Source organism: Ornithodoros turicata, chromosome 9, assembly GCF_037126465.1.
Source record: "Ornithodoros turicata isolate Travis chromosome 9, ASM3712646v1, whole genome shotgun sequence".
Lineage (NCBI taxonomy): Eukaryota > Metazoa > Arthropoda > Arachnida > Ixodida > Argasidae > Ornithodoros > Ornithodoros turicata.
In genome coordinates this window covers 148,753-174,704 of record NC_088209.1, presented here as the reverse complement: position 1 = coordinate 174,704, position 25,952 = coordinate 148,753, and the positions used below count along the sequence as shown (strand labels likewise).

Below are 25,952 nucleotides of genomic sequence, written 5' to 3'. Positions count from 1 at the left end.
TATCGTTCATATATCATACGTACATATCTAACTTTTACGGTGCAGATTTTCATGCGGGACGTCTTGAGTTACACCGGGACATGGCGATCGATATTGCTAAGCAGCGTTGCGTCGTGCCCTTGAAAACACTTTAAGATGTTGCTGAACTCTTCTCGGCTGCCATATGAGACACCTTTTTACCAGAATTGACAGAACCATTAAAAGTCGCACTGACCCACTGACGTCGTGCACGTCAGAAAGATCGTTCTCCTGCCTTCCGTCGCATCAAAACATATTTGAGATCAACAATGGCCCAAGCCCGACTGAACCATGTGACGTTTCTGCACGGCCACAAAGAGCTCGCCCACAAATTACACCTTGATGCCATTGCAGAAGAGTTCATAACACGGTCCGCAGTGCGAAATGACATATTTTTTACCACGGCGTAGGAATTGTTCTCAATCTGATTTTGTTTCACTCGTGATTTCAGAGTCGAAATCGAATAAAAAATGTGAGACGCACACACAACAGTCTCTAGTCTTTCAAGGGACAGTTACTTTATACAACCTGCCTATACAATAATTACATCTATTCTTTCTGGCCCATGTCAATCAGACACAGATCACTGTGAGTATTAGAATGAGTGTACTCAATGAGCGTAACAAAAACGCTAGAAAACGTATGCAAGAAAATTTTGCTTGCGCAGTTGTCAGAAATTCCACGCACGGCAAAAGTAAAAGGCGTAAAAGTCGCCCTGCAAGAAGGAAGACGGATCATGACCCGACAGTGCCGTGTACAGGCATAACATGGATGAGCTCATCGGGGCAACCGTGCTCATGTCCTCCCCCCCCCCCCCCACACACTCAGACATTTGCTCTTGGACCGAAGCCCGCTTCGCCCCCCCCCCCCTCCCCCGCAAAATGACAACAGGCAAAAGGAAATCGTTATACCCGGTAGTCTCCCTGAATTTTACAAAGACTGTTCCATTATTGTCACTAGACAATTTTTAACTTCCCATTTTTGCCGATTTGGTTGTCCCTATCACCGCCAGTAATTTACCCAGAAGCGGTTTTCCTTAGGGCGGGGGGGGGGGGGGGGGAGGGGGAGCTTTACAGTGGGATGTATTTACATGCTTTTGACAAAATATTTTGCAATCTCACAAAATTTTAGGGGGTTTTCTCTAGATTTGGGGGGGGGGGGGGGTTAGGAGTATAGGGGGGTCTGTATAAATCACTGCCATCATCGTACAGAAGAAAGTGGTTCCCTGCAGGGATCGGAACCGTTATTTTTTTCGGTTCGGTTCGGGTTCGAGTTCGGGTACAATGGTTCGTTTCCAGTTCCGCTCCGCAGCACCGCAAAATACCTGTTCTAACCGTCTCAGGAAAGTTAATTTTGAGCAGATTACCATGGTTTAAAAGCAAGCACATACTTACGATTCATAAGCAACACAAATGTACTTTTCCTTATTGTTGCTGCCGGCACAGCAGTGGGTCACAGCAACACTCCGTATTACAGACCTGCATTTCAGGTGCAACGTTACGGTAGCACAGTGGCGTCACAAGGGGGGTGCGGGGGGTGCGGTCCGCACCGGGTGAAGCGACGGAAGGGGTGACGCGCCGCACCAATACTGCCGCTTCCTCCCGTTCTCTGCGGCACGATGACGCCAAAAACAACATGAGGAGCCCTCTACGAGGCACATTATTTTTTTTTTCTGAGTGTTGTGTAATATATTTATTTATCGTGAATCGCCTGGCACGGAAAGGGATCCGTTAATGGAGGCATGGGGGTCGGGGGTGACGCCCCCGCATCGGTTGACGCGTACCCTATAGCGACGCCACCGCTAGCATACTCTTGCATGCTCTCATGTTCACTCATCGTATACACCCTCTTACAACTTGCTCAGGGACTGGTCATTATTTTCACAGCCCAAAATAAAAACTTGGCGTACAAGGTGGCGGTGGTGGTGATGACTGAAGGAAAGCCTGCAACTGCCAGAAGGAAGACCTAAAGGCCAGTTCAGACATAAAGCGATTTTCCATATAGCGCGATATTTTCCTCCTCGCAGTGCTCCAAACCGCTAAAAATTAGCGTCCGCTGGAGTTGAACTCGTGTCAACATTTTCAGCACTAATATTAGCACTATATTCCTGTTGGTCAATGGGGAGACCTTTCATCGATGACTTCGAGGAAGTCGTGGAGTTGTTTTGCTTCCGCATTTCACGGCACGGCGACCACATTGGAACCGGCGAGTCTATCATCCAAAATCTCTGGTAATTTTTCGTTCAGTGAGTTGGTCGAACTTGTTCGTCCATATGCTGTCGAACTCTGGAGACGCCATGATGGGAGTGACCATAAACGACCGCCGAACTTGCACTCAGTAATCTCCGCCACTTTGCAAGTGTGAACTGTCCGATAACAGCGAGCGCTGTTTTTGCGCGCTGTTTTGTAGCGCTATTTAGCGCGCTGCTATTCCCTGCGAGATCGGCCTATAGGGGGAGACACTGACACCTTTCTAGTGTGGATAACACGTGGGCCTGTTGTGTGAGGCCCCTTCAGGGGACTGCGAACGATGACACCATATATCTCGCACCGAGTTTGTGTGCATGACCCCGAGACCCATCACGCCAATGCCAAATCGGATCGGAGTCGAAGAATATCTCTGCTTCGTGTTTTGTTTAGTCTGGCGTTTCCTTTCCCCCCTCCTTTCTCTCTCTCTCTCCTTGTGAGAGTTTCTGGTTCTGTATCCAGTAAAGTCAGAGTGTGTTTCTCACCTTCATACCGAGCAGACGTAGTTGTGTTTCTATATCTGGGCTATACTAACGCAACGAATGGAACCAGCATTCCGTAACAGGCCGATGTTTGAAGTTTAGTGTTCTTTTCCGTCATTCTTGTGTATATTCATCGGAACATCGCTTGTGCCGCGATGGTACGATACTGTTCGGTTTCCCAATGTTCCACCTACTGCAGTTAATGCGGAATAAACGTGTTAAAGCAGACGACGCGTCCACACTACCCGTTCTCCGCAGCGTGCCGACACCGTTCGATCTCGGAGCGAATATGTCAGAACAGGCCTTTACGCAACCGAATGAACGCCATAGCTCCAAGGAGGAAATACCTCGCGCACTTCGGTTGCAGTTTTGTTTTCTTCAATTCCGGTTTCGTATTTGTTTGGCAACGCGGCTCAATCCGCTGTGTAAGTCGTACTTCCGAACTCTCGCAAAGCACATTACGTCTGAACCATAGAGATCAGTGGTCTGAACCGTTTCGTGAACCGGTAACCGCTTAAATTTATTTCGATTCAGTTCCGGTTCGGTTCGAGGCGAGAAAAATGATATTTTCGTTCGGTTCAGTTCCGGTTTAGCGAAAAATACGGGTTTTTAGCAGTTTTCGGTTCAGGTTCAGTTTCGGTTCCGATCTTCCGCCCCCGCCACTCATAATCCGCTAGATGTAGCTACCTGTTGAAACCTTGCTGATAACATTGGTGCTAACATGGCGGCACCCATCGTGTGTTTTTACCGGGTTTTTCATTTCCACTTTTTATAACAAATATTTTCAGAACTTGAGATACATGAGTTGGAAATTTTGCTGTGCATTTTGAAGCAATCGTCCTCTTCTGTCCACACCATGAAACATTCGTAGGAAATGCTGACGAGCCTACAAATACGACGAGTATTACGCTGACGTCGACTCACCCTTGTGCTCAAGTGTCGCTCTTGCGAATGTGACAATGTCAGCGAAAAACCTTGCTACTACTGCTGCGAAATCAGCGTCGTACAATATCATACTGCAGGTGGCTACGAGGATATTGACGTTCGTTCTCAACGCCTATATTTTGCGTCACATAAGCAAAAATGTCCTGGGCGTTATAAACGTCCGCCTCGTACTTCTCTACACTACCGTGCAATTCCTCAGCAGAGAAGGATTCCGACGAGCTTGCCTTAGCAACAGTAAAGCACACGACTGGTCCGCGGTGATAAACCTCGTCTGGCTGTGCCTGCCAGTGTCCGCCGTCATCGGGGTTCCGCTGGGCTGCCTGTGGATATTCGTGCTTCGTACTCCGGACCCTGAAGTTATGCCTAACTACACTATGGGAGTGTGCACGACTGTGACATGTGTTATGATCGAGCTGCTTGCCGAGCCGCTCTATATTATTGGCCAAGCGTTCCATTACGTCAGGCTCAAGGTGTTCATAGAAGGCGGTTCTCTAGCGTTACGCTGCATCCTAATGTCCGTTCTTATAACATTATACCCGAGCTCAGCTATCAAGGTTTTTAGTGTTTCACAAATAGCAGCGTCGATGTTCTACACGTGCGCATTTTACGTGTACTTTTACGTCGAAATTGGCTCGTCGGCACAGAAAAAGGCGAACCCGTTACCAATCAAGTCGCTCGCCAGCCTTGTACCTGTGTATCGTCCGAGTAAATACAAGATAGAGTCGTCAACTGCACGACTTACCTGGAGCTTCATGAAGCAAACTGTCATCAAGCAAGTGCTCACCGAAGGCGAGAGATACGTGATGACCCTTTTCAATGTGCTCACGTTTGCAGAGGAAGGAGTATATGACGCCGTCAACAACCTTGGATCTCTAGCAGCGAGGTTTATATTTCAACCCATCGAAGAGAGCGGTTACCTGTTCTTTGCCCAGGTCCTGAAACGGGATGTGGACGTATCGAACCAAGAGGCGGAAGATGTCACGCTGAGCGCGAGCGTCCTCGAGCAGCTGCTCAAATTGATGACCCTTCTTGGGACCATCATCCTAACCTTTGGGCAGTCCTACTCCACGCTGCTGCTGCACCTGTACGGAGGCACCGTCCTCAGCGAAGGAGTCGGGCCATCGTTGATGAGGTGGCACTGCGGTTACGTGCTGTTCCTGGCGTTGAACGGCATCGTGGAGTGTTTTGTGTTTGCAGCCATGACAAAAAACGACCTAGACAGGCACAGCCGCAGACTGGCAATGTTTTCTGTGTTGTTTCTCGCAGCCTCCTATTGCTTCACTTTGTATTTTGGAAGCGTGGGATTTATAATGGCAAACTGCCTCAATATGGCTGCACGCATCGTGCATGGTTTGTTGTTCATCAAAGGTTATTACAAACAGACTGCCCACAGGCCGCTGAGAGGGATATTTCCACATCGAGCTGTGTTGCTGACGTGCGCCTTAGCTTTCGTTGTAACTTCAGTATCGCAGCTCTTGTTCTGTTGCAGCAAAGGCGCGTTAATGTGGGTGATCCACGTGGCATTCGGAGCGATTTGCTTTCTGCTGGTTATGTTCAGTATCTTTATAAAAGAAAGGCCTCTGATTACGTTCTTAAGTACATTTTATCGAGGTAGAGCGAAAGATCAGAGGGAGGCAAAAATGAAGTGATATGCTGTTGTTCATGACAGCCACGATATTAAACTGACTTCACAAAATAAACTGATCAGCATAGGTGGTGAGTTTCCAATCTGCTGAATGGAGTAGTGTGTCGGGCATTGCATGTTGTGATGGTGAGACAAATTTTTGAAGGATTTCGACGTTCATACGCACGAAATATGCAGTTCTTAGGCTTCCACAATGTAAAAGCCCGAGCCTGGGCACACAGAGGGAAGACACGAAAAAGCTCTTATGTTATTACATTTTATATTATCGTAACATTTTATTACATTTATTTTACATTATGGAGTTGACCCACCAACTGGCCTGCATATACACCATCTTGTCAGTTCTTAGCAGAGTTCGACGTAACTCGTTACTGTAACTAAGTTTCTTTTTTCTGTAACTTACCTCGATATTTCCGCACCGTGGTAACATGAAAGGACTCTCTTCTTTTTCAGGTAACTTTGCCAAAGTATCTTGAGCTAAGTTCCAAGTTACTTTTAATTCGCTTTTCACTCACGTCCACATATTTTCTTGCTTTCTCTATGGATCTGTCATGGCATTTTATGCTATAAGATGTGATGTCAATCAATGACAGTGTTCTATTCAGAAGCTGAATCATTTTGCACCCACAGGGAGTAAGATGCAAAGCGTTCGAATTGTTGGACATCAACGAAAACGATCTAAGAGTGTTGCACTCCTCCACTGGCAACTTGACGTTGAACTCAACTGCTCATGCGCGCTGCACCTGTGTAGTGCTATTTTGTGTCCGAAGTAACTTGGAAGTAACTCGTTCTTTTTTTCAAGTAACTTCGTAACTGCGAGTTACGTTTCAGGCTGAAGAACTTCGTTACTTACTTATATTTTTCACACGGTAGCTTAGTTCGTAACGAGTTCTTTTTGATGGGTAACTTCTCGATTTATGGTTCTTAGGATATCAATTGAAACGTTCATCTTGAGTTTCAGCTGGGCAGATTTCTCATCCACCCCTGTGATGCTCCAGCCTCCCCCACACAATCGACACCTATTCAGTCAGTAAACTACATTCCATGTTGCCTTCTCTGGTTATTAAATCACAATTTCAAAAGTGACGAAATGCATCTCCCTGGTTGGCCTGCAAGAATGTTCTGTTAGGGACTGTTGTGTGTTTGTCTGTTGTGTATACAAAGCAGTTATTAGGATCATTATGTGTTACTCCAATATCTGTTTAATTATATTGTACACACTCTACTCCACTGCACTCCAGGGCCACAAATTATTTTTTGGTGCAATCAATAATGCAGACGTTTGGGTACACCGGCGCTGCAAGCAACAACAGCAGTGGAGTAAAGGACTTGAGAATAGAGTAGGGTTATCTCACACCAGATCAGGCAGGGTGGTTCCGGTCGACCTCTCCAACTTGTTTCTTTCAAACACATATTAAAGCCTGTCCCTAGGAGGTATATTGGCACTGAAAGTACTTCAAAATAATTGGTGGTTATTTTTTAATGAATTATCATTTAGATGTGGGCATTTCAACCATTGCACTTCCTGCACAGTTTGACGCCACGTATCTTCATAACTATTCGACATATTCAGCTGAATTTTTTTTCACATATTGTCTGGTGTGGGTTGCATTGCACCCTATGTTCTGAGGATCCTAAGTTTGCCTTTGAGGAGATAAAAAATTGCTAAGTTGTCTCATTTGTAAAATATGGTACATTTTGGGAACCTCACAACTCGGGCCCCCAGTTGTGATACTCGAACGTAGGCTACATCATTGTGTTTGGCTCGAAATGTCCTTTCTCCGCATAGCGAGTACATCGTATTGTGAATTAGGGCAACGCCCCCAACGGTCTTTTTGTGAAGGGTATCTACGGAAAATGCGTAAATTCGACAGCGTGTGTCCCATATATTCCCACTCATGACATCGTTCATTTTACTCACAAACGTTCTTCATGACGACTCAAAACAGCACATAAAAAAAAATTTGCTTCAGAGATGGTTGAAGTTACGTTCGTAACTCAGTGTCGTTCGATACGTAATTTCGACCATCTCTGAAGCAAATTTTTTTTTTATGTCCTGTGAAACCACCCAGTAGCAACTAAGAGAGTAACAAAATCAAAGTAACAACAATGACAGCATTTCATATCTTAAGAGTTTTGTATAACTGCTTACATATTACAGATTTATTCTTATAGATTTTCGTTACTACAACTATTAAGTCGTAGTCAAGTAGTGAAAATCTCCGACCAAGGTTCACAAGGGGATGTCAGACTTTTTGGAGTCAGTTCGTCTCCTTCCTCAGGGATGACAGTAGTGGCCGTTGAGAGCAGTGTTCTTGTCGTGGTTCAAATTTCATGACTCGTCAAGTTGTTTTTCAGTCACAAATTTTTGTTGTATCAGACACACCTGCTTGGTAGTCGTATGGCCTTCTTAAACTCCAGTCTACCGGTCAGCCCATATATTTTCTGACGCTTTTTCCAAGGACAGCTACTGAACTCTTCCGCGTTCATGAGCACGGGAAGTACATGTGGTGTTTCTCCATAAGGCTTACACAAAACTATGTCTTACTCACAAACTACATTCCGCATGGGATTATGACACTGACTTCCAAGATGATGCAACCCTTAAGTGGAAGCTGTCTTTTGTTTGAGTGGTGGACTGGGAATGTGACGCGCATGTTCTCGAAGACACCAAGCAACTACAACTGCCAACTTATTTGTGAGTACTGTCAATACAAACAAGCAACCCATAACCTACGTGGAGGAATTCCACTAGAGAAATGGCGACATTCTCCATCTGTCGATTTCACGATGTTCCTTAGGTCTACTGGATTTCAAAGACACGTGAACTTTTAAAATACAGCTTAAACGAGCACTGAGGTGACATTCATATTTTTCCTTTGTGTATTCCCGTGATGTGTTCTGCAACAAATAAAATGAGCCCCTGTGAAAGAACAATGGGCACAAGTGACCTGCAGAGCATGTGTGAAACACACTCCACTTGTGAAAACAGTGTACCTGCAAGGGTGAAAGTGGGGTCTGAGCTTTTGCACTTTGAGCAGAAAAAGTTGGACTCTGGAGCAGTTAAAATAGTGTTTTTGGAACACATACTGCGTGAGTTGTACGTAGCAGCAAATGCAACATTTTGGGGGCTGTACTCAGTTTGCACAGTTTCGGACGAAATACAAAAAGGGCAGCACCCCAATTGGCAAGTGCCAAAAACAGAATATACGAATATGGCCTCGAATTGCCCTTACAAATAACTAGGGGTCCTGGTTTTTTTAGTTTCTTTTTGGGCATAATCAGTGTTTCGGGAGGCTTATTATTATTATTAAGAATTTAGAGTTATCGTCAGGTTCACTAGACAGAGGTTCTACTGTACTTGTCAAGTACATGGTACGTGAGTTAGGGCAGTAATCCCACCATTTTGAGGATGAAAAACTTGCAATGTACGTTCAAGTCCAAAGAAAAACAGGACTAAGCGAGAGATGTACGCTTCCTTAGTCCTGTTTCATTTCTTTCTTTTTTTTGCACTTGCACGTACATTGCAAGTTGCAGCTTTCCTGTCTTTGTTTGTCCTCTGTTTTCCCCCTTCAACACTGCAACTTTAGTTTGCATAGCGCCACGTTGACGTGAATACGACACAAGCGTATCGCATCGAGTCGAAACCGGAGAGCAGACCATACCAACTATACACCACCGTTTACATGGATGCCCATCGAGCCCAGACCGAAGATGGCACCACGCCGTGTCATATCGGAAACCTAGAGGCGCACTTCCGTAAATAGTGCTGTTTCCAGTGTCCCGTTACCTCGTGTTACCGCGTGTCTAATTTACTCAAATGAATGATAATTGACAGGGCTATTCACGAGCTATCCTATTGGAAAAAATAGTCAAACATCATGCTTTTCGGGGCACCGGACAATAACGCACCATAACTTTTTGAACGCGATCGCTCTCAGTCCAACGAAAGGAGGTTCCAAACGCAGTCCACAGTGTGATTGTAGAAAAAGTAACAGTTCCTGAAATTGGGTGAGGGAAAGCATTATCCCAGCGAAAGTCGGATGCGATAAGCCATTCCTGTGTTATCTCTTTCTGCAATGCCGGGGTGGTCTAGGTTTCCAACCTCCTTTCTTCGAACTGACGACGATTGTGCTGAAAAAATTTGGCGCGCGCAGTCTTGTCGGAGCTCCGTAGATCATGATGTTCGGCTATTTTTTCCGATGCGATAGCTCCTGAATATCCCTGTCAATTATCATTAATTTGAGTAAATTGGACACGCTCTTCACAGTGATGACGTAAAAAAGTGACCCGTACTTGGCAAATTTCCTACTTCAGTTTGCAAAAATTAAGCTTAGGTTACATGATATTTACATCAGGAGGTGGCAAAAACCTAGTAGGAACAAATGCCGTTGACCGCATGACTCAAGGTGGTGGTATTTTTTTCGGTTCGGGTTCGGGCATATTGGTTCAGTTCAGGTTCAGCGGAGCTAAACCTGAACCTAATTTATCAGCTTGAACCGGTTCAGGTATATCGGTTTGGTTCGGGTCAGGGAGAACACCCCCCGCACGTACACAGACAAAAAAAAACATTGGTCAGCGGTCGGGATATTTACAGGGATTGGAACCGTTGCTTTTTCGGTCTCTGTTTAACCGGTTCATGGGCAGTAATTTTGCTCCATGAAAGCGAGCTTACGCTCCCCGTACCCGGTTGAGAAAGGTGTGAGATAACCGTTTCAGGTGAGTCAAAAAAAGGTCGGTCGGTAGTACAATTATTTCACCTCTGAACCGATTCCCGAACTGGTAACGACATGAATTTTTTTCAGTTCAGGTCCGGTTTGGTTCGGGACAAGCAAAAAAATTGTTCTGGTTCGGTTCGTGTTCGTTAGAAAATAACGTTTTTTTCCGGTTTTCAGTTCGTGTTCAGTTCCGGTTCCGATCCCTGTTTTTTTAATTATAATTCAATGACACGTTTTCTGGGGCACCCTGTATGTTTCACCAACATATGCACTTTAACCCTGCACGGCTTGGTGGACAGAAAGCAGCACCATAATAACCCGGTAACGCCCGAATGCTGTTGCACCAGATTTCACCCCACACTGCAGATTCAAAGATAGCACGCAGTTTTTCTCTCCCAAATCCAGTAAAGACATTTAACCTGAAAATGTCAGACTCCAGTTAGAATACACAGCACAGCGAAAATATTTTGCACGGTGGCCCCTGATGCACAGCTTGATGAATGAGGCAGGGTTTCAAGCCATGTTAAACATCCCCTCATTGCTCTTTTAACAATTCTGAAGATATATATATATGGTTTGCTATGCAGTGCTAGACTTACAGCTTAAAGAATGGATTTAAAAATTACTTAGATTAGGTAATTTTTATAAATAGTAGGTACAACATCTGTGCTACTACAAAAAGAAAAAGATAGATAGCTCACAGCAAACTGTGCACCTCGTACTGTGATGAGTATCTAGACATTATAGCAGACTTTCTTCCATCCACATGAGGCACCTCACAGATGCAGATTTTCCCCACTACTCAGAACCCTGGAACCCCTACCACCTGGCACTACTGCCTCCCTCGTGTGTATCAGGGTTTGCATAGTTCTCTATTGGTTTGAACCATGAGATGTGGTACTTACCATCTACATATATTTTTACAAACTTGGAAACTAAAAAATTCAAACACAATTTTTTCACACTTCATACGTAATTTACTTGGTTTGTTGTACCAGCGTGTTTTACCAGTGTGTTTTACATGGTGGGAGAAATAAAGTACTTTATGCTGGCAAAGTCCATATTTGTACTGTGGGGAATAGCATACATGTGATGGTGCTGACATCTCCGGTACTAGAAATTAGTTTTTATTGATGACAGCAACGATTTTGCGAACCAGAAAGCAGATCCTAAGTCAACAGCTTTAGGGATATACCGTTTGTGTATATGTACACAAACAATTGTTGTTCCTTTTCTGCTGGAGCTGATATAGTGCAGGTGTTCTTTACAGCTTGAGCCTCACTTGATGGGTCAACAGTACCCGACAGTGACTGTCCATTTGTGCTGAATTCTGTTTTTGTATTTTTGTAACAATTTCATCACCACCGCTAACTCGCCACTTCCAGTTATGTAGCCTCGGATCTACTTTCCAATGGGTCCCATACAAATCAAGCTCACTGGCGTAATTAATATAATTGAATCACTGAAGCTGTCATCAAGCCTTGGCGCTGATCTTATCACTTCAAAGTTCTTGAAAAGCACCACTTTGCACTCCTCAATTATTCTGGAAACCTCTTCCAGCAATCACTCGACACTCACACAGTTCCTGAGGACTGGAAGACGGGAAATGTGGTCCCAGTTGACAAATCTGGTAACAAAGATTCACCCAACAATTACAGACCCATATCGCTTACTAGCGTTCCCTGCAAAATACTTGAACACATACTTTATTCACATCTAGCCAGTTTCCCTGAAGCAAACTCTTTTTCTCTTTTTTTTTCTCACGTACAACATGTGTTCTGCACCTGATTCTGGGCCGTTGCTCATATGCAGATGGCTTGAAGGCTTGACTTCTTAAAAGCCTTTGACAAGGTATGTCACAAACTCTTACTTCTAAAACTCAGTAACCTAAATGTAGATCTCAATCTTGTAGCGTGAATTGAACACTTTCTTTATAATCATTCCCACTTTGTCAGCGCTAATAGCTACGCGTCCTCGTTACCTCCTGTTTGCTCCGGTGTGCCACAAGGCTCCGTCCCTGTTCTTTTCCTAATATACAGTGAAACCTCCCTATCCTGGACACCCGTGGTGCAGCCGAATTGTGTCCTACTTAGAGAGGTGTCCGAGTTACAGAATACGAGGGAAACAAAAAATGGAAAAGACCACCGCTGTGTTGCCAGAAATGTCCCCCTTCTTCAATTTACGGTCGTTAGTGGTACCTGGTACCTCTCTACCCACTCTTCATTGATAATTATTGCTAATTTTGGTAGATTCAATTCCAGGCGTATTGCACTCAATGGCATTACCTTTGGAGCTTTTCGAGCAGCGTGTAACTTGCTTGAGAGTCTAAACCCACTTGGAACGAAGCTCAAAGACTTGTCTCTGAAATGTCAGCTCACTTTTGATTAGTGCATTGCACGTGCAAAGGCTCTAGACAAACCCAAGACAAGTGCTCGCACTACTAAAGAATAGTTAGAATGTAGACTGACAGTATCCCTTTTTGGACACCAAAAACTAAAACAACAAAATGCTGAGACCAGTATAGGAAAGAAAAAAAAGGTGAAAATCTAGGGCACACGCTCATTTTGGGTCTTTTCGGTGCAAAGATTGATTGATATGATTGGGCGAGGCTTCCGTTCGATTTAACAGGGAAAACCCTGTGCTACTTCTGGGATAGGGAGGTGTCCGACATAGAGAATTTCATGTATTTTCAATGGGAGCCCGCCGATGCAATAAAATCTTGTCTGACATAGGGAGGTATCTGGCTTCGGAGGTTTTACTGTATATTAATGATCTCTCGGATTGTGTCTCCCGTAACGCCCACCTATTTGCTGATGACTGCGTAATTTCCGTGAAATTAACAACAGTCAGAACTCTGTTATGCTGCAGAATGACCTAACAGCAGTCTCCAACTGATGTAACACGTGGCTAATGGAACTAAATACTAGCAAATGTAAAGCTTTAAGTGTCTCTCAAACTAATACTTTAGCACCTTCCTACTACCTTAACAATACCATACTTGAACCTGTTTCATCATATCGGCACCTTGGTGTCAATATAAATTCATCTCTTACCTGGTCACAACACACAAGTACAATAATTAGTAATGCCAACTGTATGCTAGGTTACCTCTGTCGCAACTTCTCAAACGCCCTCAGTTCTATAAAACTAACACTGTGTAAGACACGCAGTAAGCTTGACTACGCTGCATCAATATGGGACCCCTGCTCCATTTCTCTTATTAACTCAATCGAGCTCATCCAAAATAATGCAGCGCATTTCATCCACCGAAATTATAATCGCGCAGCAAGCGTGACATCAATGAAAGACAATTTCCCCCTCTCGCAACTCGCTGTAAGATTCTGAGTCTTTCGTTGTTTCACAAAATCTTTCATCACATACCATACTTAAGCAATGATCTACTACTTTCACCATCATACATATCATCCTGCACAGGTTGGAATTACATCACGTCAAACGGAAGCGCGTCATCAGTCATTTAATTTTTCGCACATCAGGAGAGTGGAACCGCCTTTCCGAATCGCGTACGGACATCAGGGATCACTCTCAATTTTATCGTGCCATATCTAACACTGCACCATAATGCAAAGCAGGTTTTTCTTCATTGTAAGCTGTATTATCACGTGTAATATCATGTTGTTTTTTTAGTTTGTTATTATGTAACCTAGCTTTCTGGTGTTACTGATATACTAATCGTTCCTGTAATTTCTTAATGTTCCACATTGTATTTATTGTTTATTTTTAACCACTCCCTTCTGTATTGCCCGTCGGGCCTTGAGGGTAAAATAAATAAATAAATACAAAAATACTGCTCCAGCCTCTTTTGGACGTTGCCTCCGTGGATGGCCACTGCAATTCCTGTTTAGTCAGCGATGAGAAGGTTGCTTCCGGTGCCTATGAAGCCTATAAGAAAGAAAAGAGCACTTGTGGATTAATTATGACATTTCAACAAAGGACTCGAAGGAGAGTTTGTACTTCTGACATTACTGTCAACATATTTTTATTTGCGACGCATTAACATTCACGAATTTATTTCGCGACCGCTAAAAAATCGCGAAAAATTGTACGTGCAAATAAAGAGGCACTGTATTGTCCAGACACACTCCGTCGAGTCGGCACAAAGCGACAAAAAGTACTAACACCGCATATTCTGTTATTTCAGTATCTGTTCCATGTTCTTGGGGCCAGTTCTGCTTTTATAATGTCTGAATAGTAAAGCGTGGAAACGATGAACTTTGTTTTGACGATGTGCGTACGTACCACATCACAAAGGTTTCCCTCTCCCCTACATGATCTACAGCAACTGACCTTTGATTGACTCGTAGTTCACCAAGACTATCCAAAACTTTCCCATGATCCCTCCGTTGTTATTGTAGATCTCATTGCTCTTCTTGGTCCAGCATTCTTCAGGAAAATAGTGTTGGGGTTACAGACATGTCATGTAGCAAGCACGAGACTGACTGGAAAATCCCTCAAAAACATGTGCTGACGGGATACCAAACGCAGGTTGATGGTAATCCCGTGAAAGGAGGGCACCACGCTCTTTGTAGAATAAAGATCCTTCTACGATACAGCCTACATGTGCTATGTCTGAGATGTAACATAGTGGCGACGAGCTAGATCAGGTTTAAGGAAAGGTTCACAAGAGACTCCTGGCTTGGTAGGAAGGAGAGGCTGAAATCGCTTGACAGCTCTAAATATACGAGACTTGTCTTCTTTTGCGATAATCTCACTGCTTATAACAAAAGACTACTCTGGAATGGACTACCATTTGAGCTACGCTCTACTGCTAGCCATGCTTGCTTCACGAGGAATGTTAAAATGTATTTTTGTACATGATACTAGCGTCCTGTTGCGATGTTTTGACTGCATTTGCTTCTTTCACTTCAACCCCAATGTCGTACTGTTACCCTTCTTTTTTGGGGGGGATTCAGTGTTCTGGTTCCACTCTACTTACTCTTATTGTAACTGCTCTAGTTAACTGATTGTTCATTTTGGACTGTACCACAGGGCTTTGCCCTCACAGTCCTGTTATAGATCTGTGTCCCTTCTGTAAATGTGCTTTCGAAAATAAATAAAGACAGGAAGAAAGATGTACGACCAATCCTACGACAGCAGAGCAAAAGGAGGACATTGGGGCACAGACAATGGCTTAAGGATATGGAAACACGCATTCGAGTAAGTTACTTGGAACCTTTCGACAACTCCGTTAGTGATTGGCCGGCATATGAAGATCGACTCCAATCTTACCTGAAAGTAAATCGCATCCAAGATGCAGAGAAGGTGCATGCTCTCATATAATATAAGCCAAGATGTACGCAATCCTGAAATCACTCGCAAGCCCTGATGCACCCTCATCAAAGTCGTTCAGAGAAGTTACTTCGTGACTATTATGCACCAAAATTATCTATCCTACTAATAGGAAAATGAGCAAAATTTCACAGGCATACCCAGACGGACAGTGAAAGTATCAAAGACTTGGCCACCACATTACGAAAGCTTGCCGAGACTCGCGATTTCAGCACATTTCTGGACGAGACGTGGCACAACAGATCTGTTTGCAGCTCGCAACGAGTGGATGCTCAGAAAGAGCTATTTATGGAAGACAAGAACGTGACATTTAAAAAAGCAGTTGATAAAGCACAAGCTTTAGGAGACAAGGCTTTTGAAGACGCATTTTGTTTGCAGACCCTGGGATCCACAACTTTAACATTACAGAGTTACACGGGCCAGTCCGCGGTACCAGAAGGCGTCATTCGCATGCATGTCAAGCATGATCAGCAGGTGGCAACCTCCCAGACCTCCCAGACTCGGTGTGGAAAGAACATTATGAATGGAGGTGTTTGAATTTTGAAAGGTTTACCAAAAGGTTTGTGTTATCTGGATGGCATCTTAGTAGCAGGTGCAGCACCTGAGGAACATCTAGTGAACCTTGGTGCAGTGTAAGAAAGACTGGTGGAACATGGTGTGCGTGTTAAACGAGAAAAGTGAGACCTTTTCGAGGACAGTTTGCATTACTTGGGTCACTTGATCAGTACAGCTGGAGTACATATTTCACCACTTAAAGTTAGAGAAGTTGCGGACGCTCCTAGGCCGAAAACACAAGCAACTGTTGCGTTCGGTTTTGGGTATTGTGTACTATTATGGCAAGTTTGAGCTGCGACTTGCAACGATTGCTTTCCCGTGGAATAGATTACTACGACAGAAGATCCCACGGCATAGTGATGACTCCTACAAGAGTGCTTTCAACAAAGAACTTGTTATTCAAGCACCGGCTTTTTGTCCACGACAGTACTCATGAAGATAGTTTTGGGTTAGCTTCTGAATCACTCTGGCTCTTCGAGACCGTCCCTTTAAAGCTTGCTTATGATTAGGGTCTGAGGTTTTCGGGAAATACTTTTTGCCACATTTGGGGGCTAAAAGCCAGGTGGAAAACAGCGGCACCCAATTCGGGTGAATTTGGGTGTGAAGTTTCTGGAATGATGTGACACAGGCAAAAAATCAGGTTTATCACACTTGTTACACTTATCACGAATGTAAATGAAAACATCTACCAAACTGAGTAATACCACTGTCTGTGACAAAATGACGATGATGGTAAACAGCAATTCAAACTTGCACTGAATCAATGGGGTATTTTGGGGGGTTCCATGGGTACTTTAGATTGGGAAGGATGATTCCACCCTTGTTTCCCTCTCCTAAATGCACTACCAAAGGTATGATCTCGAGGGGGGAGTGGTTTGAACACCCTAACCCCCCTGGCTAGGCCACTGCACTGAATTGAATGGCAATTCAAATCTGCATGGTAATGAAAACCTGCACATGGATTAATGGGTTACTTCGCATAACAAGATGCTGTTACGAGTCTTCATATGAGAAACACTTTTTGTTTTCATTTCCCCGTTTAGCAGGAGAAAAGAGAGTTGAAGTTTCGTTACTTTAGGAGATTCATTGGCAATTCCGTTTATTTTGACTCCCGACTTCTTTCAACTGTATAACTTGGTGCTGGGTACTGTTTCGGCCGCCGCATTCATTCCGAACAGGCGCGACAGATGCGGAACTACTGGAAGCCATTCACATGTTTCAGACAATATCACACTGCTCGGCATGCGTGTGACCTTGCAAAACCACGCACAACGACTGTACGCCGGAGTCTGCCGACTACTGATATTCGCGTGCAACAGCTTGCAGTTGACGAATGTGGCAACATTGGCGTGTGTCGCTCGCTTTGTTCGCGTCCCATGTGTTTCGGGATTTACCCAAATCACTGAATATGCAATTCGGGGAATTGGGTAAAACCTGAAAATCTTACACCCTAATTATGACTAAAAGCTGAAAATCTGACCACCTCCGTTTGTCCGTGTTGCTTTTGTTGTCTTCGCTGTCGTCATGTGCCAATCGGCTGCGCTCGCCTCTTAATGAGTGACTCCTAGGCTGTTACACAGGTCAGCAGTAACAGTTTCCTATCATTAAGTAACGCAAGATAAACTGCATGACTACAGAGCCCAATGATAATCAAATCGATACGGCGCAACAACGAGGACAAGAAGGACCGGATAAACACAGGCACTGACTAACAACTGAAGTTGCAGATTAAACTTCAGTTGTTCGTCAGCACCTGTATTTGTCTGATCCTTCTTGTCCTCGTTGCGTTGCTGTATCGATACCACGACAGTTCATGAGACTTGGGCCAAATATTTTTAAATTTTTTACTCAGGGCCCACATAGACCACATAGCAATCTCACTTCGGCACCCCCAATGTACAACAAACAACTAGCCCAACTTCAAACCCTGTAGCAAACTTGTTACTGGCGTTCTGTAACAGGCGCATTTTTATGTTCGACCATCATCAGGTCATGCCTCGCAGACACACACAACACACAAAAAAGGATGTCCTCAATCTAGCCACCGGAAACATTTATTCATTTTCCCCAAGTGCACGGTTCGGCAAAAATTAGTAACCAATCCTAGTGCCACTAAAGCTTCCTTCTACTCTTGACAGTGTGGTAACATCAAATTAAGATGACCAGGACAAATCCTTGAAACTGAGCACCATCAACATGGGTGATACAGTTGCAACAATGCCAAATAACCTCTTGAATAACCAGTATCCCGAGCATTTGCGGTCTACTGTACCAGAACCAGAAGTCATAAAGGGGTAAAGTAATCCAGTTGGGACAAGGGCTTGCTTTTACAAAGCTCAATATTTACTTATCGTCATTCCGCTTATGACCTTTCCCAATATTAATGTCCGTATACATTCTTTGATTTCTGTAAGATTGCCCTGCCTTTGTTTGTTACTGTTGAATTGAACATAGTCCAAAAGCCGAGGGGTGTCATGTTTATTGGTACAGTGAAACCTCGTTAATACGTACCCGCTTAAGCAATAGTTGCGCTGAATCCCCGTCACGACTCCCATTGAAACCAATGTATTTGCTACCCGCTAAGCCGTAGCTGCTCGCAGCCTCAATATCGGTTAATGCGTACTTTTCGTCCTGAAACAGAACGTGCAGAACAAAAAAAACTTGCTCCTCCCGTACCCAGAAACAAAGATTTGGAAGCCCGTGGCTCCTCCAGAGACGGGGCGACGCCAATACGTCACTCCTGCGAGGAGGAGAGGTCATTCTCCCGCAGAGTGGAGAGGGTAAGTAGGCTCCGAACCCCCTCCCCCTTCTATAGTTTTGTTTTGTTTCTCAGTTCTTTGTCACTTGTGTTGGCTTGTGGGAGAGTGCCATGCCACCGTGTCCTGAACACCAAGGAGAAACTGGACGTCATCCATACCATCGATTAGTTTGCCAGAAAACAGGGACTTCCTGAACAGTTCGCCAGTAATGTTGGTGGATTTGAAGCCGCGATCGTTGCTGCAAGGGCGCCTCGGTAAAGAACTTGCCTTCCTGAATACCTAATTTACGCACCTTATTATCTAATGGGAGCCATGCGTCCATCAGCATGTATTAAGCTCTGCTACTCGGCACGTGTTGCCTGATACCGGTTGTGTATTTATGCATTCTTTACCTGCAATACATTTCAGTTGTGAGTGACGCTTGTGTTTGTGTGCTCCCTTCAGTCCTTGTCTTTCGCGTCCCAAAATTTTGCAGTCTTGTTCTGTTGTGATCGCAGTTGGGAGACCATTCGAGTCCTCAACTGTACGTGGAAGGAATGAGAATTTAAAAATTTCTGTGTGAACTAAAAAGGGTTGCAACGCAAAGTTATGTTTATGTCTTGAGTCTAAGGCATCATCCACCAGGAATGGATAATGAGAATGAAATAAGTGAAAAAGCTGTTTTAGACGGAGTACCTTAAAATGTTCTTCAAGTGGGAGCAACCTCAATCTGTGAAACAAACTCGTTGCAGATGCTGTTGAATGGAAGTCGTTGCAAATGAATCGAGCTGCTTTTCTCTGCACGCTCTGGAGTTGTTTTTTATGACAAATGAGGTACGAGGTATGAGGTACATTTCATATGGCTACAGATGTTTGAGAACCTGTTTCCCGTTAAACTACCGATATGGACTTACTGGGGCACTAAAATGCAGAAACAAGTTCACCTGAAAATACGCTACACACTGTGTTAATTTCGTACTCGTTATCATAATTCGTAACTTTGGTTCCGTTACTGAGAAACAATCGAAATTATACCGGACTCTTTCTCGCTTCGGTGCCAAGCAGTGAATGTCGTTTCAGCTCGTGCATCCATGTTTTAAGTCCATACTGCGCGTGCGATGCCGTGGAGCAGTCGCTGTGAAAAACATGTGCTCTTTGCGAAGCGGACTGGCATCACCGTCCGAAGGATGTCAAGATAAATGTTTTCAGTGGAACATTCGCGAAAACTGTTGTGCGCAACAATTCAGTGAATTGGTATTGAAAAATCAGCAGTGCGCATTATGCTGCACGCATATACGAAACACAATGGTCGGACCCGTTCCAAATCTACATGCCCACGATACGCATGCGCGCGCTTCTCCTGCTGTGTCATTGGATGCTGCCAATCTTTGCCTCTTGGGGATACCACTCATTGCCGCCACAGATAGCTCTGTTTTCATTGTGTTTTTCTTCTAAATGGTAGCGCCATGTGAACTAATTTTGCTTACATTATACTAATTGAAACACGGACTTTCATTTGAGAGCAAGTTGTTTTTGTGTATTAGTGGCCCTTTCATATTTCAATTACTCCAGCCAGCTTTGGTGAATGTACTGGTAGCCAGGAATGCATTGCATATGGTTACAGATGTTTTGAGGACCTTTTTCTCATTAAAGTGCCGATATGAACTTGAGCTCGTGTCATCCCTGCAAGTTTGTGCCGGTCCAATGAACAGCACGTGGCTCTTTATTTTAAAACATTTCCGTATCCACGAAATGAACATGTGCACACATTTGTGGGCGTCCTCATAGGAACTACGGCAAGCCTATTTATAGGGCAAAAGAGCGTGCTTCCGAGACCACAATTTTGGGTCTTGCAAGAATGAGGCCTTGAGCTACCTTCGTAAGTGGCAGCTGAACACTGGACATCAGAGCTTGCTGGGAGGTGCCCTGGTAGTCAAGTTGACGATGTAATCTTCAGGATGTGTAGCTACAAGCAACAGCCGATACCCAGATGTTGTGGCCAGTTATACGATGTTTATCTACGGTAGAGTAAAAAAAAAATTGTTCTTATCCCAGTGTGGCCACAACCACATTAGAATCCATGTGCCTCACTGTGTCTCATCCATGTGTCTGTATTATCGAAAATATTGTTTCTTTACGTGATGCAGAACTGTCATCAAATTAAATTATAGCAGAGGTGTGCAAATATTTGAAATTTCAAATACAAATAGTAGAATATTCCAGTATATTGATTCGCGTTCGAAAGCCAATATTCGACGCTTTTCGAATATTGGAATTTTTCCAAACATCAAAATAAGGGCAAATATTTGAAATTTCAAATACTAATACTAGTACAATATTCCAGTATTTGATTCATATTCAAAAGCCGATATTCGACATTTTTCAAATATTGGAATTTTTCCCAACATCAAAATAAGTTATCACCAAGCGGTTGCGGGTTGTGCACGCTACAATTTTTATGTTGAGGCAACACTGACGAACATGAATACTTGAACAGCTACAGTGACACGCGGAGCTTTCGAAGATATTACATATACCTGCACCGCACACCACAGGTTCACAGAGGAACATCTGCAGGTACAAATGTACTTACCAGCACTCAGCCCTATTTATAGTCCTGAGAAGTATGGTGTGATGGAATCCTCAATCTGTCTCTCATCTCGCAACCTTGCTCCTCAGCACAGCTGCCGGCAGTCTTCCAAGTGTAACAGACACCGGGAAGGTGTGCTCACTGTTCCTGGGAGAAAAATGGATGGACTCGCGATGGCAGCATCTACTCCTTGAGAATCTGAAACTATCAAGTTTTGAGAGTTGTTTCGAGAATTCGTGGAAAGGAGTAATGTTCACGTGACATTCACAATTAGAGCCTGAAGTTTTAGGATTTTACCCGCCTCTTCACCGAATTTGCACCCCGAATTGAAGGTTGCTTCTTCAGTGTGAAACCCAATTTTTACCCGGCGAATTGCCCTCACTGGGATGCCTGTAGGAATGACTGAAGGGAACTTACTTGTTTGTCTGCAAATGCAGTTATATCACCGTTTGTACAAGTCCACTACAGTTAGTTTGAGTAACCGAGCCAGATTTATCCTCGAATTTAGCATACTGGAGGTTTTCTCACGCGAATTCGCACAAATTTAGTGCACACATCTAGTTACCCAATTCTTACCCCCCAAATTTAGAAAAAAATATGTATACTTCACAGAAACTTCAGGCTCTATTCACATTCTGTCTTGCATGGCGAGACTTTGAGGGAGGTTCATTTATAATACAACATAAAAGAAACAGCATTGCTTTATCCCGCACTGTCACTCTGTTGTAATGTTCATCATCCTATGTTTTAATTAGAGATAGGACGAATCCAGAATTTTGCGAATCCGAATCCAAATCCAAGGAAGGTTCTGCGAATCCACGAATCTTACGAATTTCGAATCTTTCGAATCCATTCCTTAAAAAGAGTTTGAAAAGCCAAGAAAAAAAAAAAAAAACTCCTACTGTAAAGTGTCTTGAAGCAGAATATGATATACATTCGTTTAATGAAAAAATGAGAAAAAGCTCAGTTTTGGGGTTTTCGGGAGAAAGTAAACCCATACGGTTTACTGAACCTATTTACCATATTGTTCATCGACGACAAGAAATACGTTAAGTCTGAATTATTTCGAGAAAGGTAAAGCGACAATCAAAAGCAAAACAATATTACTTTTAAACTTCTAATGTAACAGTTCCTGCCTGAACTCTTGCGGTTCAGATAATGTAAATTAACAAACAAGAAAACACCCACCAGCCAATGAGGCTTTCGACGTACTCCAGTGGCGCCAATTTGAAAAAAGAAAGGAACAAGCATGGTTGGTGGATTCCAAAGATTCGATTCGCCGTTTTGGGCACTTGGATTGGGGTTTGCACTCGGATTGGGGTTCCTGAATCTCGAATCCCTGCCTAGGATTCGTAGATTCGCCGAATCGGTTGGCACATCCCTCGTTTTAATTGTCTCGGCTGCTGCCTCACAAAAGTCACAAAAACTACAACAGTCAGCTCACACTGGTTCCAAGAGATGACTTGCGGGATTTTTTTCCAAGCGCAGTGAGATCAAAGGTAGACGTGTGGAGACACACCTTGGGGTCCAGAACTAGTGCTCAGCCACAGATTGGAGACAGCTGCTGCACAATAGCTGCATGTGCGATCTGTCACCTGTGAGGTCTTCCTTCTTGCACCAGGAATGTGCTTTGTGCCGTAAACCTGTTTGGATCCCCAGGCTGAGAAATACAGCATTGCATCTGCAGACGTACAGCTCTCGTCAACCTTAATAATAACACTGGAAACAATATAGTCAAGCTACCGGGTGCTATTCTAGCAACCCTTGGGGACATAAGGAAATCTCAGTTGAACAAAATTAGTGTTAATTTCCCCAGTGCGGCTGTAATCCCGCCTGGAAATGAGACTGAACTTTTTCAGTGTTAATATTAAGGTTGACGGGAGCTGTACATGTATGCATACCCAACAACATACACTATACACGACTCAATGTGTTACCCATTGCACACATACACTTTTTTTTTTCCTTTTATACTTTTACTGTGCAACTGCCCACACTCCCATGTGATGCAGGACGTGGTGCTGCCACTTGTTCTTGTTAACATTTCTGCCATGCTTAGAATTTTGTCTTTCATCTTGGTTATTACACGTACAGACCCTCGTGGGTGTAAGCAAAATTTATGACACAGATCTGTCTTCTGACATGTGGTTTGGCGAACTTGTATGTTGCGGGAACACTCGTATGCGTAGCGGCGCTACGTGCTTGTTGCATATTGTATACAAAAACAATATTACGTCAGAAATCACTTTTCCCCTAAATCCTCGCAGACGTGATTTGTAAACTGATAAATTTTTAGACATATCAGTGGAAACTACGTCGAAGGGATCGTCAAGAACGAGACACTATTTCCTTTGAAATTAAATGCTACATATCGAATATTCCTGGTTAAATACTCCGAAAATGCCACCGCTGCTGGCTCTCCTCCATTTAGTGCAATGCCATACAAGATTGGTTCAATGTGAAACATACATTACTAAAAGGTAAACACGAGACTTGGAGCCCTGACCATTTTGTTTCAGGTGATGGAACCTCATCTTTTGGACAACCATACGCTTCAGTGCCGTCAATGCATTCAACCTGCTGAACATGTTCTAGAATATTAGTGACACATTACCTAGGACGCTTACACACGTACCTGCTCGGTTTTTATCACGCCAGTGCACTGAATGGCATCAGACTTTGGTTCAACCTGACTTGTAGTATCGTACGCAGGTGCAGCTATAGTGCAAGCATCACCTGTTTGCTCTTTGCTTGACTGGCTTATTCCCAATTGATGATAGAGCAGTAAACCTGAAACCTGAAAAACTGATTGACTGAATGCCAAAAGATTTCAAAATGTAGACTGGAAAGGCGTACCTTAGTGTTAGGAAACAATTTTTTTTCCTGCCTGCTGCCTTTTAATAATAATAATAATAATTAATTTCAACATAGCATAACATGTGGCGGGAACTACGAAAAAAAGTCACCTTGGTGACTTGACGAGCTCACAGCTCAGGACAAAAAGGTCCTTTTTGTCCGGATGCAGACTGTGCCACTGTCAAAACGTCGACCATTCTTTTAAACTCTTCATAGCATATTATAATCTTTGTGTTAGATTACCCACCAAATAAACTAGTTTTTCTTAACTTTCTTGTAATCTGTCGTCCACATTTTATTATTTTACTTTCATAACATGCAATATATATATATAATATTATAAATAATAATAATAATGATGATGATGATCCTTTATTGACAGTGCGCCTGCAAACACAAGAGCACAACACACACACGTCCACCTACGACAGCGTGAAACCGACGACTGAGAACAATTGATGTCTTCATGCGCTGACCAGGGCACTACATTCATAGCCACCGCCGCCGAGGCGTACGAACACAACGAATGATACCCCTCAGGATTTAGCGCCTCCCGTGAAAACAATACCTTTTTTTAACGGGAGCTGCCATTTTGAAAGATGCTGGATGGATTGATGATGATGATGATGATGATGATAGTGGGGGCTATACCCTTTGTATCGGGCGGATAGCGCGTTTGACCACGCGCTTCCTAGCCAAAAAAAAATAAACATCAGATCACCTAACGTTAGTAAAAGAGTACGGTTAATAAAAGGAAACGTTCGCACTTCACATCACCGTTGGTCCACCATACGACTCGCTGGGATGGATATGGATCAGTGTTGCCAAATCTCATTCGCAGGAAGTCGCTAGTAGCGACCCGAAAAGTCGCTACTAGCTACTGAAGGGGTACAAGACAACATTATTGAGCATAGTTTGGCGATATACTGCTCCGGTAGGGAGAATACCTTAGAGAGGCTATATGCAAAACAAACTGATGTAGCCTGCTGGATCAAGCACTTCCTTCTCGCAATACTACCGAGGTACGCGGGACTGCCGTTTCGTGCGGTGCCGACAATTTCTGTACACATCACTTTTGGCTATTATCAACAAAGTAATACCTACATTTCAATACTGCGCGTATCCAGTTCTTTGGACACCGTTGCCGCTAACAGTTGACTGCGTGACGGTCGACATCTTTTAGTTTGAGCTGCGTCCGTACATATCGTGTTTGCAGAACGTCTTTTACCTCATATGCATCGTGAACGAAACGTGCGGAGTACACGCACGCGTGTGACAATCAGACCTTTTGTTGAAGATGCTTCGAGTATGTGACTCCAAACAGGTGCTTTTCTATATCCACTTTCGTCACATTGTCGTCGACAAAAGAGTTGTTATACAACCGGGTTACGTTTCCACCACTTCCATACGGAATATTCTTTTCGCAGGTAAGACGAACTAGAAGTGCTCAAAATACCGAACGATACGAGACAAGTTAGTAAATAAGCGTCAACTGCCTTTATTACGTGGAGTCATCCACGTAAACTCCCGCTCGAAATGAAGATGCGAGACGTATTGACATTGTTGTTCGGCCACATTTTACAATACGCGTCTTTCGTTTGACCAGATCACATGCAGCAAATTTATTGCCGTCGCCGTGATCCTCGAGCACCTTTTGGAAGTCGTCTGCTCTCACCGCTGCAAAAAGGCGCGAGAGCAGACGAGGAGGCGCTGATCCAATAGGCGGTCTGCCATCGTAGCGGATATCGCTGTTGCCAACAGAAATCGCAATGTGCTGGCACTGTTCTTATCAACTTAATTCGTTTATTTAATAACCGTGACGATTCTGGACGAGCGAATTCACAGTATT

General features: G+C 43.8%; 1 protein-coding gene and 1 long non-coding RNA gene across 15 annotated transcripts; one reads left to right on the top strand and one right to left on the bottom strand.

The window, feature by feature from the left end:
* The first annotated feature begins 3,466 nt into the window (after positions 1 to 3,466).
* Positions 3,467 to 6,566, top strand: LOC135368015 (protein RFT1 homolog). Its single transcript, XM_064601098.1, has one exon. It carries the CDS (start codon positions 3,706 to 3,708, stop codon positions 5,338 to 5,340), a length of 1,635 nt encoding a protein of 544 aa, XP_064457168.1. The 5' UTR covers positions 3,467 to 3,705; the 3' UTR covers positions 5,341 to 6,566.
* Positions 6,567 to 11,165: 4,599 nt separating this feature from the next.
* On the bottom strand, positions 11,166 to 24,705 carry LOC135368014 (uncharacterized). 14 transcript variants are annotated; one of them, XR_010414622.1, is made up of 10 exons: positions 24,351 to 24,665; positions 24,214 to 24,281; positions 24,104 to 24,141; positions 23,883 to 24,052; positions 23,754 to 23,824; positions 22,692 to 22,890; positions 21,251 to 21,451; positions 20,533 to 20,675; positions 14,363 to 14,458; positions 11,166 to 13,957 (listed from the first exon to the last, which is right to left on the bottom strand). It is a non-coding gene; the product is annotated as an uncharacterized LOC135368014 (long non-coding RNA). The 14 variants fall into 14 exon arrangements; XR_010414625.1 differs by lacking the exon at positions 24,351 to 24,665 and having other exon boundaries at positions 11,166 to 11,681; positions 13,856 to 13,957; positions 24,214 to 24,336; XR_010414624.1 differs by lacking the exon at positions 24,351 to 24,665 and having other exon boundaries at positions 22,692 to 22,928; positions 23,717 to 23,824; positions 24,214 to 24,337.
* Positions 24,706 to 25,952: the final 1,247 nt, after the last annotated feature.